A 15482-nucleotide genomic window follows, 5' to 3' on the forward strand; every position below is an offset into this window, starting at 1 on the left:
AAAATTTCTTCTCCTAAGTCACCATTAAGAAAAGCTGTGCGCACGTCCATTTGATGTACCAACATTCGTTTTTGATTTGCCAAAGCAAGCATAACTCTAAAGGTTTCCAACTTTGCTACAGGAGAATACGTTTCCGTATAATCGAATCCATACTTTTGTCCAAAACCTCTTGCTACTAGCCTAGCTTTATAACGGTCCGGCCCACCACTTTCACTTGGCTTTATACGAAAAACCCACTTACATGTTATTGCGTGCCTACCTTCCGGAAGTGTGGTCAGAGTCCATGTTCGATTTTTCATCAACGCATCCATTTCCAATTGGATGGCTTCCTCCCATTTAGGCCAGTCCGAACGTTCTTTCAAAGCAGCTACAGTGTCAGGTAAGTTATCCACAAATTGCAATGCACCCAATGCAACACCAGCAAAAGTCATATCATAGTCTCTATGCCACAACGGTGGTTGTCGTTGTCTCCCAGTAGACACCCCAATTTCACTGTCATCACAATTACGATCAACTTCATGATCCCCTGTGGCAAGTTCTTCACAAGATTCAAATCCTTCTGAATCATCCACTTGTCCACCGTTATTCGAAACATCGTCCAATTTATCTTGTAAATCCGCTTTTGGTACCCGTATATATAACTGCTCATCCCTCTTTGCTTTAATTTTATCTACAGATACCTGTGATCGCTCATCAACAATAACATCCCTTACTGTAACGATCTTCTTTAGTTCAGGATTCCAGACACGATAACCACACATGCCATATCCCAAGAACACACCCTTCCATGTTTTGGAATCAAGTTTCTTTCGGTTTTGTTTCGGTATGTGACAGTATGTTGGCGATCCAAAAACACGTAGTGAAGAAACATCGGGTTTCCTACCCTCCCAAATCTCAAATGGAGTCACGTTATCACCCAGTGCACAAGAAGGACTTCTATTTGCTAAAAATGCCGCCGTTAAAACTGCCTCTCCCCAAAACACACGAGAAAGTTTAGCATCAAATAACATAGAGCGAGCTTTTTCAACTAATGTCCTGTTCATTCGTTCACAAAGACCATTTTGCTCAGGAGAATAGGGTACTGTAAGTTCCATTTGAATACCGCGAGTTTTACAAAACGATGACATCTGTGCATTTGCATACTCACCCCCATTATCCGAATGCAATCGGGAAATCTTAACACCAAATTTAGCCGTCATCTGAGCTTCATAATTTTTGAAGCAGTTGATCACTTCATCTTTATGTTTAATCAAATAAACCACAGTAAAACGTGACCAGTCATCAATAAAGCAGACGAAGTAGCGCGCACCACTCCACCCAGCAGGACTTACAGGTCCACAAACATCAGAGTGAATAATCTCTAAAATCCGTGTGGAACGACGATTCTCACGCAAAGGAAACGGATTTCTAGTTTGTTTCGCGGATACACAAGACTCACAAATAATGGAAGATTCCGTTTTGTCTGACAGACTAGCCGAAGACATTCCATCTACCACCTCATTTTTCAACAAACTTTTCAAATTACGTTCCCCCAAGTGCCCAAATCTACGATGCCACAACTCAAAAGACTTACTGATTTGTCCAGTGAAACCCAACATATCATTTGTACAAAGCACCGACAGAAAATTTAACTCGTACAGTTTATTCCGTCTCGCTCCAGTCGCAACAACAGATGAACCACTTAAAATTTCTACACCACCATTCGCGAAAACAACTTTCATCCCAGCTGATTCCACTTTGCTTATCGAAAATAGGTTGCACCGTGCTTCCGGAATATACAATGCACCACGGACATTCGACTTCACCGTTTTCTTCCCAACCACAGATAAAACAGGGACATCACCAACATGATGGGCGGTTACATATTCTCCACCTTTTGCCACTGCTATTTTCATAGGCTTTTTCAGCAATGAAAGTTTGCTAAACAAACGCTTGTCATTGCATATGTGTTCGGTGGCACCCGAATCCACGAACCATTGTATACGACCTGACAATGAAGGGATTTCACCTTCATCCATCAAAAATATAACCTCACTTTCGCATTCTTCAGCAACATATGTTGTAGGTTTGGAACTTCTTTTTCGATCCGGACAATTCAACACTTTATGTCCCTCTACCCCACAGTAGAAACACTTGAAAACTCGTTTGGGTTTTCGAATTGTGAATGCAGCACTTTCATTTTTATCACTTATCTCATTCAAACCCATTGATTTTCTCTTTATCTCTTCATCTAGGAGCCTACACTTAACAAACTCCATTGTTAATTGCTCCTCTGGTTGCGATTCAAGAGAAGTTACCACTGTGTCATATTCTGGTCCAAGTGATAAAAGCAACCGGCACACTACATCAACATCATCAATTGTTCCACCAGCATTCTTGTACAATCGAGTAAGCCGATCATATTTCACAAAATGTTCCTGAAGGGAACCACTCGTATGCTTCAAATCATGCAACTGACGAATTAAGTGGAGACGTTTGGCCACACTGCGACGTTCGAAAATTTTCACAAGTGTATCCCACATTTCTTTTGGAGAGTTTTTATCTTGTATGTGTTCCAACTGATCATCATTTATGCGGGAAACAATCATCGATTTACACTTCCTATCTCTTTTCTGCCGATCAGCAAAAGCTCTTCCCTTCTGCATCCTTATAGGATCCGTATCCTCCTCTTTCACTTGGAATTCCACTACATCTCCAATTTCGATCTCAATGCACTCAACTAGGTTGAACTCTTCCAACACTGTTAGCATTCGAAATTTCCACGCGATGAAATTCGAGCCATCAAACATGGCTACCCGCCGGAACTCATCCTTCTCCGAATCTTCCATGTTTGCAGAAAGTCAAATATCACTGATCGACACAACCAAACTTATCCGATTTCTAGTACAAAACGCGTTCCGAAACTGATGCTGGGCCCATAACCTAATGGGAATACGGAAGTTTCGGATACTGATAGAAAAGACCGCGTTTTCTAATAGAGACTTTATCGTACGAGAAATCAAATCGGAATGAATAGAATGAAAAACATGGTTGCCAGAAATCTTATGATGGATGTAGATGTACACGTTAGAAAGAATATAAACAAAATAGTGTAAATTAAACCTCAACAGTAAAGATATTTGAAACATTTTAAATATAGTTCATGACTATCAAAATTGTATAAAACTTACATTTCAGTTGATAATTGCAAAAAATTAGGAGCTTCGAACTTTCCAACACTTTCAAGCAACCAAAACACGCCATTTGTTTTTTGCTTTGTTGGCAGCGGAGACACACGTCACACTCGGATGTATTCGGAGTTTATTTTTACGGATTATTGCTCTTATCTTTCAAAAATATTTTTCAATCATTTCAAGCGAAGACTCATAAAAAATGAAAAAGTTGTTAAAAATTAAAAGATTTAAGAACGATTACTGGAATAGTCACTGTTCATGTAATCAGAACAGAATAATATTCACGATTCAGGGTATGATATTTGATTATGCGGGCCAGCAAGAAAAAAATTCAGTACCGTACATTTTCCGCTTCGCTCCGAAATAAATCCGAAGCGGCCCTCCTGGGATTTATTTCGCAGCGAAGCGGAAAATGAACTTAAAAATCACCCGCATAATCGAAAACCGTACAACTAATCGTCTGAATTATTTGATTCTGATTACACTAATAGTCACGAATAATTTCGCGTCTTCGCTTATTGCGTCTTGTCTTGGGATGATAAAAAAGGATTTCCGAAAGATAAGATTAATGATCAAGAAAAATAATCTTTTCGTGCTTTTGGTGTAATGTGTCTTCGCTGCTGCTGTCGTCACGTAAGGAAAAATAAATACGAGGCATTTGCGGACCCGCACGATTCTGGAAAACCGGAAAAACCTTCGTGATTAGGCCAGAAAATCCTTAAATGGCAATAACCGGAATTGATAATAATCTCACCAAGGTCGACAACAACTTCAGCGTTGAAGGTGAGTTATAAATTGTTTGGTTTGGCGAAAATTTCAAATTTTTTTTCCGTACAGCTTGACAAAGTATCGAGAATAAACTTTTATTCGACCGGAAAAACACGGGAGCAGTTCCAGCGCTAAACAACTTCGTCAACAGCAGCAGCGGTAAACATCATTCTGGTGAGAAAAAAACTTGTTCAGTTCCTCAACGATGATTCAGACCACAGACACCAGCAGCTACCGATTATAACGCCATTACCACCGTCAATGGCAACAGCAGCACCGCCAAATATAACATCAGCCGGAAGCGTTCCCTAGCACCACAACCCGTTTTCCGGTGGGAGATAACTAACAATATACTCCGCGGAAAAATAAGTGCTGCAGTCAAATCAAGTTGAGTCAGAAAAAAAACCCGAAGCCTTTGAACCAGTGAGATCCCGGAAAAGTAATGAAGGTAAGTAAAAAAAACTGTTTCCCATCGTCCAATCGTCTGAAACACTTTCATTTATTTCCTTCCGTACAGCTCGACAAAGTACAGGATGCAATGAAAAACTCCATCATCCGGTCGGACAAATAACGGAGCAGATTCAGCGCCAAAAAGATGAACATTCTGCCGGAACAACCAGTATTACTTCATCACCAGCTGCAGAACGATTGCGACAACCTACATCAACCGCCGCTTATCGTACCGCTATCACCACCACCAGCGTCAACAGCAGCACTACCAAATCTAACATCAGACATTCGTCGGAAGCGTTAATTTGCATCACTGCCCGCTTTCCGGCGGAAGAAACCATCAACGCAGCAGCAGCTACCATTCTCGTCTGTACCGCAAGAAACGAATCAGTTTAGCAGCAACAGCGGCCAGTTCAGCATCTGCCTCGAGGAGTCAATTTTCTTTTCCCACAACAGAAGCGCACCAGACGGCGGTTGGAAAATAGAAGTTCCCTCACAAAATCTTTCGCGCAACCGGTCATTGCGCAAGCAAACGGAACCAGCATCGAAAACAACAAAAATTCTCGCTGGTGGTAACTACAGGATTAGCACGAAAGGAGCACACTCTGATGTTTGAACCAATACCACATAGGATCCCCCGTAATCAGCCCATTTAGTGGTTTGTAAACATAATTTGCTTAATTTAATAGATTTAATGTTTTTTAACATCATAATTAATCATATTTCAGATATTTTGCCCGCAGAATCTTCTGGCTGATAGTGAACTGGAAAAAGGTCGAAAAATTTGTTCCGGGTCCGATGATAGAACTGTCCCCGGATGATGGGGTATGTTGAAGTAGTGTCCAGGTGGGCAACTTGTAGTTCCTGTACAGCGATTTAGTTTTTGCACTTTAAGATCTGGTATTGAAGACTAACCCTGTTGATTTGAAAAAGATTTGGAAAAAAATTTTCCCCCGCGAAATACTTGCAACACCGTGCACTGGGCCGAAGGAATCAGTGTGACGTGGCAAAAAAAAAACGATGGCAACATCTGCAATGCAATGTCAACGAGAAGCTGTGACAAACCTGGACCAAAATTGGAGGAATCGGTATGTGAATCGTGGATCGTCGCCAGACTGACTATTTAGTCTTTTTCGTGGATGAGATGGGACAAAGAAGTTTACAAGAAATGCCAGCTTAAACAACAAAGAATTTTATCGAATGTGGACTTGATGATTAAAAGTAAGTTTGGATTTATTCAACAAGTACTTTTTGAACACTAACAAATCTAATATATTTTTAGAACCAACAATAGAAACATCACCTTCGGCTCAACAGAAACGATATTTTCAGCACCATTAACGGGATATTAAAACCCTTTAATCGCCTTGTTCTCTTCCGGCTAAGATTGACAAAAAAGTTGCCAACAAATTAAGAAACTGGAGCCAGTTGTGCTGGTAAATCCAGGAGCTGGTAAGGATGATTTTTGGACACTTATATTTCCAGTTAAATTACCACAATTTTATTTTTCAGGAAACATTTGGTGGCCAATTAATGAAATCGAAAAGGTTTTGGCTAAGCGGTTCAATTGTCGCCGTAAGGAGCAAGAATCTGGCGAAATGACTGCCCCTGGCCAGCGGCACCGAACAAAGCCCTCGGCACCGGCATTTCCCAGAAGTTGCAGGATCTTTCCTGCCACATCGACAGGTCGCCTCAGAGTCCGACCAGGAAAATAATACTTGTGGGGACGCTTTCCACAAATGATGGTGCGGGTGGCTGCATCGGAAGCAGCATGGGATGAATCAATGGGAGCCTTGGGCTAACTTCCGGAATTGGTTCAAGCAGTAGTAAAGGTGGCGATTCCGGTTTAGATCACTTTCCAAAGAAACGTAAAGATGATTTAGCTATATCTGATAGCACAGCATTATATCATAAGTAAACAATAGGACATATAGATAATGACGATACACAATTTTGATTTGGAATTGAATAGATTATTTTGTTTTCAGTGTAGGTACTATTGACACATTTGCTTTAACACTAACTGCTTTAGTAAATAGTGACATAACAATAACCATAACGTTATCAATCAACCCGTAAATAGGTATGAATTATTTATTTAAACCTTGAACGAAAGAATTTGATTGTTTGAATCAAAAAACGAAACAGAATCGAACTGATAACAACTACGCGGAATAGCAGCGTCTAGAAGTTAGTGAAAGGGAAAGCGGAGTTGGAGATGCGTTAACAAAGAATTGTACAGAAACTTGTAGGGATTTCAATGAAAAGTCAAAAACAAAGATAAAAAAAGAAACGTGTTATTCAGAGCTGAAGTAAAAACATCTATCAGCAACAAGTAACAAAAGGAATAAATAAGAATATTTTTTCATACTAGAAAAATCACAAAATAGAATACTGCAAGTAAAATTCTACAAAAACATGGAGTAGTACAGTCGCTTATAAGACTTTTTGTTCAGCACCAATTTATGACTTAGATGCTTGTTCCGCAGTGGAGAGACAAGAATCGCGAAACTCTACCACAAAAAATAAATGATAAATAATCTGAAAACATCAGTATTGTTTTGACAAGTGAGATGAATTAAAAAAATTGCTGAAATGCAAATTTTTAGGGATTTCAGAAGTAACCTCTTTGTTTGCATCATATGATTAGACATTATTATCTGTAATATTTATGTTATGTTAAATTGATTGTTTACATATTATATTCAATAATCAAATACAAGTTTTGTAATCAAATCTGTAATGTAATAATACAGTAATCGAATGCCATACGTTAAGAAATAAAATAATCTCTAATTAGGTACACGTTTTCTTTTATTTTGAAAACCGTAAAAAGATCTTTGAAAGATACATAGTATCGTCATAAAAACTTGAAAAAAAATGATAAGATAACGATTACATCTATCTTTCAAATTCTCTCAGCTAAATTTTAATCTAGAAAAAAGCAAAAAAAATGAATGGTTACTCTACTTAACGACCCGTTCGCTGTATCGTAAAGTGCGTCCAAACGATTCCATTTCATGGATAAAAGACTAGCTTAATCGTACATTAATAATCCAAAACTATAAAGCTAATCTTTCGTGTGTCTTGGGAAGAAGATAATGGAAATCGTTATTGTATAATACTGATTCATGCGGGCACTGGGTACATCTGTTGAATTTTCAAATAATATTCAGCGCTCTAGTATTGTTACAATATTCGGTTTTTGGTTTTTTCTTCCCTTTTCAAGTCGTAACGGTGACCTTCATTATGTGTTTTAATAAAACTTCAAATAATTAATAAATAATTAATGAATTATTCATTTCGAAACTTTAATTTTGAACGATATTTTTGTTTTTGAATCTGCTAGTCCTTTCAAGCTAGCCAAATATTTTCTTTATATCCTCTTTTGCGCACCCGCCACTGCCGGAAAATGAATTCAAAAGAGAACGAAAAATGCGCGCGGTTGACAGAAAAACCAAAAGTTTGACAGAAACGCTGCGACGACATCAAAAAATTGAAAAGCCAAACAACAGCAGCAATAAATAGTAAAAAACAATAGGAAAACACGAAAAAACGCCCATTATTCGAGGTAAAACTGGAAAAACAACGTGCCTAAATCGACGGAAAAACGGAGCTACTGTGAAATCCATCGGGGTAACTCGATTGCCGAAATCTAAAGGGAATAAAAATCGTAAACAAGGGTGTTGGAAGTTACATCCGATCACATTAATTGCAAATCGAGTAAAAAAAAATCTCAAGGCGAATATAAAACATTCGCCAAGTCTTCCTGATCCTTGACCCTTCACTCGCAAAGCGCTTGGTGCTACCGGAAAAATGGCCAGCTCTTCTAGGTAAGTTTCTAAATTCCCTTGATAACGCATAATAAGCTTGGATTCCGTTCCTACGCAATGATGTCATAACACTAATGACGACAATTTGCTACATCCGGGAGTGCTTGATTGAATTGTGATTTATATGTTTCAGGGACCATCACTTGAACAAAGTTTGCTGCTATGCACATCCGGACTCGCCACTGATAGAGGATTACAGGGCCGGGGACATGATATGTTCCGAATGTGGCCTAGTCGTCGGAGATAGGTTGGTATCGGTGGAAGAAAACGAAAATTACAGCTCTAAACGATTGTGCAAATAGACACTGTCTCGCGGTCACGGCGAGTTTGCTTAACATAATTTTCAATCAAAAAAAAAACCTTTTCCTATTACCCAGGGTGATCGATGTGGGATCCGAGTGGAGAACTTTCAGCAACGAAAAGGCCGGCGTCGATCCGTCTCGTGTCGGTGGTCCAGAAAATCCACTACTCAGTGGTGGCGATCTGTCGACGATGATTGGCCCCGGAACTGGACCGGCCTCGTTCGATGCATTTGGGAGTGAGTATTTGCGCATAAATGTTCAACTTTATGTGTCTCTATTTTCAGCTACTTTCTTCTATAATTTTCAATTCAATTTTGAAACTACATTGTTTAATGAACAATTATAAAAATTGAGTTTATGTTAAATAAGATGCCGCAGCCCGTGGCCTTCAAGTCTTCTAAGCCAGCGGGCCTGAGATCGAATTCCGGTCACGGCATACATAGTACACTTTCTTTGGGTTGGTGGCTTTAGCATTTGTAATATGCTAGCCATCATATCCTCGAAAGATGTACGCTTAGAGTTAAGCAAAAAAGGAATCTGTTCAAGGAAACATCTAGTTTCATTGAGATCCTGTATGTGTATGTGTTCGTTTTTAAAAGACAAAGTAACAAAAAATTGAGATCATAACATAAGGTTCTTAAATGGAGTTGGAAGAAGTTTCTGGGTGATTTCGTCAGATGAAGATTTAATGTAGTACAATTCGCATTCAGTCATCTTATATCTATTTTTGATCGTCATTTAAGATCAACCATTAGCTCTAGTTATTGAAATTCTAGGGCTAGTTTTTTTCAAATAGGTATAAATCCATTTAAAAAAATGCGTACACTTTTTTTTAATTTTTCAGAACAATGAACAGCTTTCTCGCAGACTTCCAGCAATGCGAACAAGCAGGCGAAACTTGAGAAATGAGATATTAGAAGTGAGACCTGAGAAGTGGCAAAAAAACGTGAGGTTTGAAAAGTAAGGAAAGAGAAGTGAGAAGTTATGCGTGAGACGATTCAAGAAGGACCTGAGAAATGAAATATGAGAAGTCAGAATTGAGAGGTGAGAAGTGAGAAATATTTTGCATGCCTTATTTCTCACTTTTCATGTCTCAGATCTCACTTCTCATATCTCACACCTAGTGCCTCAGATCTCAAGGTCTCAAATCTCTGGTCTCAATGCCCCAAATTTCAAGTCTCAAGATCTCATGTCTCAATTTAATTTATCATGTCTCATGTCTGTTGTCTTAAATCTTATGCCTGTCTCATATCTTAGGTTAAACGTTTCAAGCCTAAGTTTTAATGTCTTATGTCTCATGTCTCGAGGTCTTAAGTCTTAGGTATCATATACCATGTTTCAAGTCTCATCCTCATTCAACGTTCTTGAATTTTTTGTTGGACTCGGGATTCTGATTTTTTCTCAATGTATTCCTTTTTCAAAGAAAAATCTGAATGTTGATTAAAATTGCAGACGTTCCACTAACAAGTAAGGTCGCTATTTTATCTGAAAAAGTTATGCAGGCTCAATACCGATTTTCCACCCAATCCTGCAAACCCCTAGAACAAAAAAGTAAGTAACTATCTATTTCACTTTAAGCCGCCAAATATCAGAACCGTCGCACCATGAGCAGTTCCGACAGGGCGCTCATAGCAGCCTTCAAAGAAATCAGCACCATGGCGGACCGGATCAATCTGCCGAAGACGATTGTCGACCGAGCCAACAACCTCTTCAAACAGGTTCACGATGGCAAAAATCTGAAGGGTCGATCCAATGATGCGAAGGCTTCCGCCTGTCTGTACATCGCCTGCCGCCAAGAGGGTGTCCCGCGAACGTTCAAAGAAATCTGTGCCGTCAGCAAAATCAGCAAGAAAGAAATTGGCCGATGTTTCAAGCTAACGCTGAAGGCATTGGCCACCTCGGTTGATCTCATCACAACGGCTGACTTTATGTCCCGGTTCTGTGCTAACTTGGGTAAGTTTGATTTTGCGTGTTTCTCTTCGAGATATTTGCTGTAAGGCGTATTAATCTCCACAGACCTGCCCAACTCGGTGCAACGAGCGGCCACCCACATTGCCCGCAAGGCTGTCGAAATGGATATCGTACCTGGTAGGTCACCGATTTCGGTGGCTGCAGCCGCCATCTACATGGCATCACAGGCTTCGGATCAGAAGAAGACACACAAGGAAATCGGAGACATAGCCGGTGTCGCCGATGTCACAATCCGACAGTCGTACCGGCTAATGTATCCACACGCGGCCGAGCTTTTCCCGGAGGACTTCAAGTTCACCACACCGATCGATCAACTACCGCAGATGTAGAAACTTGCAACAACCGGCGGCGGTCCCCCAAGTCCTTGAGCACAATCACGCACGGGAGAAGGGAAGAGCAAACACGAACGCTTTGTTAACCTTCAATTCAATCTACTACTTCAGTTAGCGGTTGTAATTTTATTGAAATATCATTCACAACTTTAAGTATCTTTTCAATTTTGTTTCGCGCTAAATAGACCTGAAGTTTTGACGCTTAGAAACAGACAGAAAATTGTCGCTATTTTTCCAACTGATAATATAAGCTATTTATCGTTTTGTAAGACTAATTCTTTACCATGCGCTCTTAGTTGAATTATATACATACTTATATATATTTTCCCTTAAAAAATGATCATATTCTACAGAAACTTAAACACGAACCGATTGATTCGACAAGTAATCCATGAAATGGAAACAGGTTTAATATGAAACTAAAACATTCTTTTTCTTTTTCGGAAGTTTTTCATGAAAAGTGCGCTAGAAAAAAAGTGATCATTCTGGAATAACTATAAAACGAACTGCACCCTAAAGGCAAGAGAACGACGAGCAAGCTATAACTTTTATTACTTTCCCCCAAAAACAACCAACAAACCAACCATAAAAATAAATTTATACACAGAGTAGAGTAGCGAGAGCAGCAGCAAAATGAAGTACATAATATGAGTAAACTATTTGATAGTTGTAGAGAATAAACATAATTTAATAAAAAGCGATTGGATAAGACGATGCTAGTTCGATCAATTGAGAAATCCTTAGTAAATAGTTAAAGGAACGGAAACATTTAGCCTGCACCGATAGGCAAGTATAAGTTTTCCTTTGGAACTTTCCCACCGCGTGACGTTTTTTTCGGTTTCCAGTCGTACCAATAGCGCTGACTCCAACCACTATTACTTCGACAACCTCCCGCCCAACGAGAATATCTCCAACTATTCTGGGGTTTCTGCACCGGGACGCAGCGAGCTAGGCACTTTGGAGACCCTTGAGCCCTTCGACTCAGTCGCGCTGATTCCAGTCAACGTCATCAGTCGTCCCGGTCCTGAGTTCGTCTGTGGCGAAGAGGTTCTCCAGCCTGTGAATTCAGGCAAGTAAAGGTAGGTACCCCTGATCGAATTCCTGTGCCTGATGATGTTCTACCTTCCAGTGCACGTTTCTTCAAATCCGCTCCGGGTTCTTTAGATTCCGTGATCCTTTACTACCAGGATGTCGGGGGTATTAATTCCTGTCTGACCGACTACCTGCCACCCGATCGCTCAAGAGATGTTGCCCTCGCTGAGTCGTTTTCTCGTTGCATCGTCGAAGTTAGTTCTTTCTGCGCTCCAGAAGATGACTTACTAGTCGTTGGCGACTTCAATATGCCCGGTTTGAAGTGGTGCTATAACCATTTTTGAAGAATGTAACAGCAAGCTGTCATTCTTCCCAACCTCATCATATTGGACCCCTTGAGTACCGCGACCTTGCGCCAGATTAACGGCGTGGTGAATGAATACGGTCGTACGCTGGACCTTTGCTTTGCCAATGATGGATCTCGTTTACCGATCATCGAACTCGTTCCTGCACCGATAGTTAAAGTAGTCCCACATCGCCCTGCTCTATTGGCATCACTTGAAATAACTAGGCTGAACGCTACAGTAGAAAAACCAGCAACCTTCTATCTCGACTTCAAAAACGCTAACTTCGACGTCATCTCTCACATTCTGGCAACTATCGACTGGATATCTGAGCTTGATCTATCAAATCCTAACGCCGTTGCTGATACCTTCTCACACATTCTGAATTATTTATTGTTCACGGTCTTCGACAACTTAATATCATTCAGACTGATTTCTTAATCTATGCTTAAAACTATCTTTACTTATATTATAATCAAAACAAACACAAACTTGATTAAACAATTTACACGATATATCAAATGGGTTGTAAAATTCCTTTCTTCCATAATTAATTTTTCTGAGAGGCTCAAAATTCCGTAGAGAGCGAGATGGGACATGATACGGTATCATTTCGACGAGGTTAGCACTGTCTATATTTCCGGATATAATGTCGAATATAAACAGGCGACGAAGAAGTATAATTCGTGAGCCGATCGGTTCGATGTTCAGGATCCCACAACGGTCATGGTAAGGTGGAAGTCTCTGAGGTTCATTCCATGGTAGATTAGGGAGTGCGTACCTTAAAAACCGCCATACCACCGATTGAGTTTGGTGCCCAGACTTGTATGTTGTACTCCAAACCACAGCGAACGAGCGAGCAGTACAATGCCTTCAAAGTGGTGATATCGGTGAATGCTTTGGTGTTCCTTACCAGAAATCTCAGCACTGTTTTAGCCTTCGCTATGGTTATATGTCTTCGATCGCCACGTTCCAAAACGCTCTAGCGGCGGAAATACGCGAATCCCGTGGATCATGACTGAACTGCGACAACTGAAGACGGCAAAACGGTGTGCTCTTCGAAACTACAAGAAGCAAAAATCATCCTACACTAAGGATATATACCGTAAACTTAACTCCGTTTAAAAAAAAAAGCAGTGATCGTTGTTATCATAACTACCTACGTCGGGTACAACGTAACCTCAAGTCTTGCCCAAAATCGTTTTGGAAACACGTAAATAGTCAGCGTAAAGAACCTGGTTGTAATAATCTGCTATCTATGACAACTGCCTAGCACACAGGCTCCACGTTGTCGACTCACCGACTGACTTCCATCTCGTAACACGTTCACTCTCATACTGAGGTACTAAGTTTCCTTACACGCTCATTCAGGATACCACATCCTCCCCTTGCAACGATTGGTGTCGAACTTAACCATTCGTTCATTCCACGATATTCCGGATGGTTAATTATCATAACTTTAACTTTTGTTCAAATGGCTCATCTGACGAATGTCTCGTAATACGAATCAGTTTTGTATAACTCGAATCCACGCGAATTGCTGTTTCACGCCTATCAATGCCTTTCAAATCTCTTCTGTGGCATCTTCAATTACTTACTATTTTCCTGAGCAAAAACACAAATCTTATTAGCAGCTGAACAGGACATTCCTATACTACTTGAATCTCTAACATTCATTGAATTACTTAGAGAACTTCAATAAAACTTTTACTTCTGCAGTTCTCCCTTTACCAAAAATGAAAAAAAAAACTTCGGAAAAAAATTGCCAATTTGAAGATTTTTCCGTATGATGGGTTTTTGTAATCGGTGTTGAGCAATATAATGCATCAATTTAACATTTCCAATTCAATTTCGAGATCCTGTTTCCTCGAGAAATAATATACAGAAATTAATATTTTAGTAGTCATGCAAAAAATCAGACAGTTTCACGATACTCCAGTTTTTTTGTAAACAAATCGTCAGTATTGAAAGTATTTATTAAAGTATTAAAGTCGAAATTCAAATCAATGTAAAATCAACATTTGGCCATCGTTATAAAATCATGATAATTAGCGACTTACCAGAACGAAATCAATCTATTTTGGATGCATTCTCCGCTTTGCTTCCTGATCCTTCTGCACAGAACCATGAATTTTAGATTCCTCTTCTCGTATGCGAATTTTCTTCATATTTTAGGCCACTTTCCAAAACATTGTTTGTCGCTTAAAGTATAGACACTATAATTTCATATAGTCTGGCAAAGAGAATGACGGGAGCCAAACGAACTGTCATTTGCGGGAGCCAATCGAGCAAACTTTCTAAATATTGGAAAATCATGGTTGAAGTATTGTGATTCACAAACCTTTTTTGGCTTTTTGGTAACATTAACTGAAGTTATTTAGCATAATTTCCTCTAGTTTTACACCTATAGATTATCTTCTATTTTTCAAAAGCCATTTGGAGTTCAACTGACATAAATAGCATGTATTCTACGAATCTAATAAACTATTTTTTATTTTGCAACTGGAAAGAGTTATGAAGAGCTTGAACATTATCATAGAATGCTCGATTGGCTCCGCGCGAATGACAGTTCGATTGGCTCCCGTCATTCTCTTTGCCAGACTATATGAAATTATAGTGTCTATAGCTTAAAGGGAGAAAAAGGAAAATACTCTTCGTTTAGTTTTTATTTTCACTGTATCAAGAATATATGCACACACTATCATATGGTTCACTTCTGTAAACACAGTTAATAGATTCTGGTAGCCGTATACACCATTAAAAAATCTTTCTTTAAAAAAAACTGACTGAAATTTACAGTTCGCAGTTTATAAATTTGACATTGCTCAAATTTTGTTTGTTTGAAAACATCGATCTTGAATCTTGATTATATTTTTTTGCAATTCAAACTTTTTACATTATAACTTTTTGGATTCTGAGAAAATAAACGAGTTTCTAACATGCTTAACCATTTTTTTTTTCTATGAAACGCTGAATCATCACCTAATCCGTCATCAATCAACACCTGTTTTCACAATATCAATACTAAATTCAAGTCATACATCATATTGCAGTTATAATAGCTTTTTCAAGGTACATTTGAGAATGAAAATATTTCGAAAATATTGTTGTCGTTTTTTTTACAACTTCCGATAGATCGTGGTGGTTCCAGTTCCTTGCATATAGGTACATTCATTCCAGTGTCGATTTGTCGGTTGGAGATAGATTTTGATTGTGCTAAATGTTCAACAGAAGTCACTCACACAATAAAACTGTCTACATCCAACACCGCAGTATG

The 15482-nt window shown here is 39.3% G+C and overlaps 1 protein-coding gene and 1 long non-coding RNA gene across 2 annotated transcripts; both read left to right on the top strand.

The window, feature by feature from the left end:
* Nucleotides 1-3591: 3591 nt before the first annotated feature.
* LOC129745494 (uncharacterized) lies at nt 3592-7194 on the top strand. Its single transcript, XR_008737138.1, has 6 exons — nt 3592-3956; nt 4011-4389; nt 4459-5049; nt 5120-5612; nt 5674-5843; nt 5904-7194. It is a non-coding gene; the product is annotated as an uncharacterized LOC129745494 (long non-coding RNA).
* A 653-nt stretch (nt 7195-7847) lies between these two features.
* LOC129745411 (transcription initiation factor IIB) lies at nt 7848-11532 on the top strand. Its single transcript, XM_055738477.1, has 5 exons — nt 7848-8224; nt 8358-8471; nt 8602-8762; nt 10105-10479; nt 10543-11532. The coding sequence occupies exons 1-5, from the start codon at nt 8208-8210 to the stop codon at nt 10824-10826; spliced, it is 951 nt and encodes a 316-aa protein (XP_055594452.1). The 5' UTR covers nt 7848-8207; the 3' UTR covers nt 10827-11532.
* The last annotated feature ends 3950 nt before the right edge of the window (nt 11533-15482 follow it).

This window comes from Uranotaenia lowii, chromosome 2 (assembly GCF_029784155.1).
Source record: "Uranotaenia lowii strain MFRU-FL chromosome 2, ASM2978415v1, whole genome shotgun sequence".
Classification (NCBI taxonomy): Eukaryota; Metazoa; Arthropoda; class Insecta; order Diptera; family Culicidae; genus Uranotaenia; species Uranotaenia lowii.

Coding starts and splice junctions, on each gene's coding strand:
- LOC129745411 (XM_055738477.1), top strand. Junction 8,472..8,601: donor GGCCTAGTCGTCGGAGATAG/GTTGGTATCGGT, acceptor CCTATTACCCAG/GGTGATCGATGTGGGATCCG. Junction 8,763..10,104: donor CTCGTTCGATGCATTTGGGA/GTGAGTATTTGC, acceptor TTTCACTTTAAG/CCGCCAAATATCAGAACCGT.